This window comes from Ochotona curzoniae, unplaced genomic scaffold, assembly GCF_017591425.1.
Source record: "Ochotona curzoniae isolate NIBS_2020 unplaced genomic scaffold, NIBS_Ocur_1.0 scaffold_4505, whole genome shotgun sequence".
NCBI lineage: Eukaryota > Metazoa > Chordata > Mammalia > Lagomorpha > Ochotonidae > Ochotona > Ochotona curzoniae.
In genome coordinates, this window is record NW_024467118.1 from 46,713,470 (window position 1) to 46,718,388 (window position 4,919).

Below are 4,919 nucleotides of genomic sequence, written 5' to 3' on the forward strand. Positions count from 1 at the left end.
ACCGGACTCGGAATTCTAACAGTACCTGAGCCGTCGGAGGCAGTGCGTTTCGTAACCGCGCACCTTGTAAACTGGAAAAAAACAGCAACAACAGGGAGAAGCCTGTGGTGCAGACCAAGGGGCTTCTGCTCCCGGTGACTTGTCCTTTTGGAGGTAATCGTGTTGATTTAAGGAAATCCTAACGATGCAGAATGTTGTTGGCACAATGTTCTCTCTCCTAACTAAAAATGAAAGGGAGAAGATTTTGCCCCGGGTTGAACCAGAACCCTCCCAAACTGCGGAAACCAAGCCCAGGCCCTTGGGGAGCAAGGGATTCAGCGTTGCTCTGCTTATTTTTCTTGCTACTGTCTAAGGGACCTTCCACCTCCCCACGCGCCTAGGGGATCCCGATGGTCTCCGAACACTCAGGTTTGTCTAGACTGAAGACAAGGCGAGCAACTTTAAAAAAAAAAAAAATGGAGGCGAGCTGTTGTTTATTTTGGCCCTGCGACGCGGGGTGGAGATCCGCAGAACGCGCAGCAGAGCGGCGGCCCAAGGTGCAGCAGGACGGGACGCCGAGGCCTTCTTCCTCGGCCCGGTTCCTCAGGCCGCGGGGCGCTCGGCGTCACAAAGCGAGGCCCGAACGCTCGCGCTCCCGCCCAGGTCCCGGGCTCCCCCGACGAACCCCGCGCAGGGCCCGCCCTCAGAGGGCGGGAGGCGCCCGGAGCCCGGCGCCCGCCCCTCGGCGTCCCTCGGCCGCGCCCGGCCCTCGCGCTCCCCTCCGCAGGCCTGCGGGGCCACGGCGTCGTCGCGGCCGCTCGGGCGCCGCAAAGCGTCCTGGGAGAGGCGGCGGGCGCGCGGCGGCGAGGTTATAAAAGAGAGACCGCGGGCGGCAGGCGGAAGTGGGCGGTTCGGCGGCTCGGGGCGCTGGTGCTAGGGCTTTGAGGCCTCTCGGGCGAGGGGCGTTCTCTGGCGGGCTGCCGGTGCAGGCCGCAGTGACGGGGCCGCTCGGTCCCTGCACACCCCGCCGCCTTCTTCCCGGTGCAGCGTCCGCTCGCGGCCTCCGCGGCCTGCAGGCCCCAACATGGCGCAGGAGGAGGTGTCGGAGTACCTGAGCCAGAACCCGCGGGTGGCCGCCTGGGTGGAGGAGCTGCGCTGCGAGGGCGAGACTGACAAACACTGGCGTCACCGCCGCGAGTTTCTGCTCCGGAACGCCGGGGACCTGGCTCCCGGGAGCCCGGCTGCCGACGGCGCCGAGAGCGGGAGCCGTGCCCGGCAGCTGCAGCAGCTCGTCTCCTTCTCCATGGCCTGGGCCAACCACGTCTTCCTCGGGTGCCGGTGAGTGAGGCGGTGTCCTCGGCCGGGAAGGGCAAGTTGGGAAGCGCGGGAAGCGGCAGTCCCGGCCGCCCTCGGAGGGTCCGCGGCCGGCGGGAGGCACCGACGGGGCGGGGGGCTGCTCGGGTGGAGAGTCGGCCCGGAGGAAAGCCGCCTCCCAGACTCGGGCGTTTGTGGACGGCATTCCAGGAAACAGAAAGTTACTGGCCGTTGGTAGGTACCCTTGATTGCAACCAGGAAATGTGAGTCCTGCGGCCGGGGTTTTTCTGAATTACCAAAAGTGGTAGTTTAGAAGGCTGTATAAAAAGTGATTTTTTTCTTTTTCTTTTCTTTCTTTTTCTTTTTTTTTTTTTGCAGGTACCCTCAAAAAGTTATGGATAAAATACTTAGTATGGCTGAAGGCATCAAAGTGCCAGATGCTCCAGTCTATACAACAAGAGATGAACTGGTTGCCAAGGTGAAGAAAAGAGGGATATCGAGTAGCAATGGTTAGCAGATCATAGATGTGAACATACATAGGAGTTTAGAATATAAGTTTGATATAATTAGGAATGACTGTTAACACTAATGTCTTAACAAGCCAGAATTTATATGTTAAGTACTCGAGTTGGACTGTTAAATTGTATGTCTGTGTTTTAGACTCTAAATTTGATAGTTTTCCTTGCTCTAGAGTTTGAAGTGTCCAATGTTGTCTGCTGTTAATTTTTAAAAAGCATTAATGATATTCAACACTTGTTGTAAGAATCAGTTGTTTTCATTTTTTTTTAAATGAGTCCTGAAATATTTTGACCTTATGCTTTACTTCCGTGTCTGTCTTATCAGTTGGCTATTTATAAGGTATTCTTAGTACCTTTTTTTTTTTTTCCTCCCCCAGAAGGGGTAGAAGAACCGTCCAAAAAACGTGCCATAGAAGAAAAAAACAACTCTACAGTTGAGCAAGATCATGGCAAAATTTCGGCCAGAACAGAACGTGGGTCGTCTCAGCAGGAAAACAGAGCAGCAGGTTCATCCAGCAGGGCCGAGAGTGGTGGGAACTCGGCTCGGAGCACTGGCACCTGCGGTCAGAGCAGCTCGAGCAGTGCTGGTGATGGGTCTGGTTCCAGCCAGAGCACTGGTGCTTCCTGTCAGGTAACCGTAGGAACTGGAAAAGCCGAGTCAGAAGCGACAGATAAACACGGGTCAGCGTCGTTTGTTTCTTCCTTGTTGAAAGCTAGTGTGAATAGTCATGTGACCCAGGCCGCTGATCCCAGACAACAGAGTGAGTCACCTAACAAGAGTGCTTTAAAGGAGGGCTCTTCGGTTCCTGCTCTGCAGTGCAGTTCAGAGGTGGAGGTGCCCTTGTTGGGGGCTTCCGGAAGCTCAGAAGTAGAGTTGCCCTTGTTGTCTTCTAAGCCTGGTGCAGAGACAGCTGCAAGTGGGTTAACTTCTAAAACCAGTTCAGAGGCAAGTGTTTCGTCATCGGTTTCTAAAAACAGTTCCTCATCAGGATCATTGCTGACGCCCAAGAGCAGCTCCTCAACAAACACATCTCTGCTAACCTCCAAAAGCACTTCCCAGGTAGCTGCAGCCTTGCTAGCTTCTCAGAGCAGCTCCCAGCCCAGTGGGTCCCTGGTTTCTAAAAGCACTTCCTTAGCAAGTATATCCCAGCTGGCCTCTAGGAGTAGTTCTCAGAGTAGCACCTCCCAGTTGCCTTCTAAAAGTACTTCACAGTCAAGTGATAGTTCTGTCAAGTTCTCTTGCAAGTTAACCAATGAGGATGTGAAGCAGAAGCAGCCTTTCTTCAATAGACTGTATAAAACGGTGGCCTGGAAGTTGGTAGCTGTTGGAGGCTTCAGTCCCACTGTGAATCATGGGGAGCTCCTCAATGCAGCTATCGAGGCACTAAAAGCCACCCTGGATGTGTTTTTTGTCCCATTAAAAGAACTGGCAGACCTGCCTCAAAATAAGAGTTCTCAAGAAAGTATTGTTTGTGAATTGAGGTGCAAGTCTGTGTATTTGGGCACTGGTTGTGGAAAAAGTAAAGAAAATGCAAAAGCAGTTGCATCAAGAGAAGCATTGAAGTTGTTTCTGAAGAAAAAGGTGGTGGTAAAAATCTGTAAGAGGAAATATAGAGGCAGTGAAATCGAAGATCTAGTACTTCTCGATGAAGAAGCAAGACCTGTCAACTTGCCTCCAGCATTAAAACATCCTCAAGAATTACTGTAATGTGCCCCAAATAAAACTGCACATAAGATCTGATATTTGAAGGAAAAAACTGGCTTACTTTTGTATAATATGAAAGATAGGCTTTCACAAATTTTTGTATTGCTTTTTTCCAATTTTGCAGAAAATTTACATTCTAGTTCTCTTCACACAGTAGAGGTTGTAAATAGTTTATGAGTGACAGTGTACAGTAGAAGGTGTGCATTAACAGCATACCAATATGCTGTTTTATTTGCTGAAGAATATACTGTCTTCTATTTTTAATGATACATTAGGTACGAGGACATGTAGTTCTAGTCTTGAAAAAAGATTTTGTACTTTGAATTTGGTGAAAATGTATTAAGTTGTTAACATGCTTTTTTTCCCTAGCTGAATAAACCACATCAAAGGGACCACAGTATTCGACTGTCTGAAAATCTGAAGCTTAAGGTTTTAAGAATGTTGCCCATAACATTAGGCTTGTCTGTTAAAGGAAAAATAGCTGTCTCCGACTATTTTTATGAAAAGTTGTAAGCATTTTGAGATACAAAGCAGTATAAAGTACCTATTGTTATTTTATTCTGAAGTTGTTTAAAATTCACCATGATTTTGACCGCTGCTGATTCTTGAAGCGGATTAATTTATGTTTTGAGGTAAAAAATAAAAATAAAAAATTTACACTTTTTCTTAGAGACATAAATGTGGGTTTCTATAACAAGCCTATTTTGTGACTACTGTTAACAGATTGATTTGTTTAGATATTAAATGCTTTAAGCTATTTTACATTTGCAACAAGTTGTGTGGGGTTTTTTTTTTTTTTCCTTCTCCTTCAAAGAACCAATTCCTGTCATCTTCCAACTAGTCATAAATTACAGTCAGGTAGTTTTTCATAGTGATAGATGACTTTTATGGATAGGAAACTACAATTTTCAAATGTGAAACTAGATGGTTTGTATGTATAGTTCTTGAAGTTCTGGGAAAAAAAGCTGGTTGGTTGGTTCTTCAGTAAGGTGGTTATACAATTGTTGCTGTTTCTTTAGTGATTCTGACAGCGTTCATCTGTTGTATATTGTTTTTCTTCAAACTCTGGCTCAAGAGACAAGATTATTTTCGTACTCTTTGGGCTCTGGAAACTCAATAGGTGCTACACTTTGAACAGTGATGGTGAAATTGATGGTCTTTTATTATTTAAGTAGGAAAATTGACTAATTGGTAGCACAGCTTAAGTATATAGAAGTTATTCCTGACTTTTCCTGGACTTGAAGTAATTGGGGATTTTTTTTACTTTAAAAGAAAATTTTTTTATGGATTTACATAGGGTACCAAAGCTAAATTCATGATCTGTAATTGCATTGCATCTATATATTGTGGAAAGCAGTAATGTGAATGGAATATGAAAGCACTTTTAATAGCCTTGCTTAGTC

General features: G+C 47.2%; 1 protein-coding gene across 2 annotated transcripts; it reads left to right on the forward strand.

Annotated features, from left to right (window-relative positions):
• The first annotated feature begins 818 nt into the window (after positions 1-818).
• On the forward strand, positions 819-4,287 carry LOC121146448 (CDKN2A interacting protein). Of its 2 annotated transcripts, none has more exons than XM_040965842.1 (3): positions 819-1,317; positions 1,672-1,771; positions 2,189-2,346. In XM_040965842.1, exons 1-3 carry the CDS (start codon positions 1,064-1,066, stop codon positions 2,195-2,197), a joined length of 363 nt encoding a protein of 120 aa, XP_040821776.1. In that variant the 5' UTR covers positions 819-1,063; the 3' UTR covers positions 2,198-2,346. The 2 variants fall into 2 exon arrangements, with proteins under 2 accessions (XP_040821776.1, XP_040821775.1); XM_040965841.1 differs by having other exon boundaries at positions 853-1,317; positions 1,672-1,802; positions 2,189-4,287.
• The last annotated feature ends 632 nt before the right edge of the window (positions 4,288-4,919 follow it).

Excerpts from the sequence above, each read along its gene's own strand:
- LOC121146448 (XM_040965841.1), top strand. The coding sequence starts at position 1,064 with ATGGCGCAGGAGGAGGTGTCGGAGTACCTGAGCCAGAACCCGCGGGTG. Across the intron at positions 1,318-1,671 it reads CACGTCTTCCTCGGGTGCCG|GTACCCTCAAAAAGTTATGG; the intron begins GTGAGTGAGGCG and ends TTTTTTTTGCAG. Across the intron at positions 1,803-2,188 it reads AGGGATATCGAGTAGCAATG|AAGGGGTAGAAGAACCGTCC; the intron begins GTTAGCAGATCA and ends TTCCTCCCCCAG.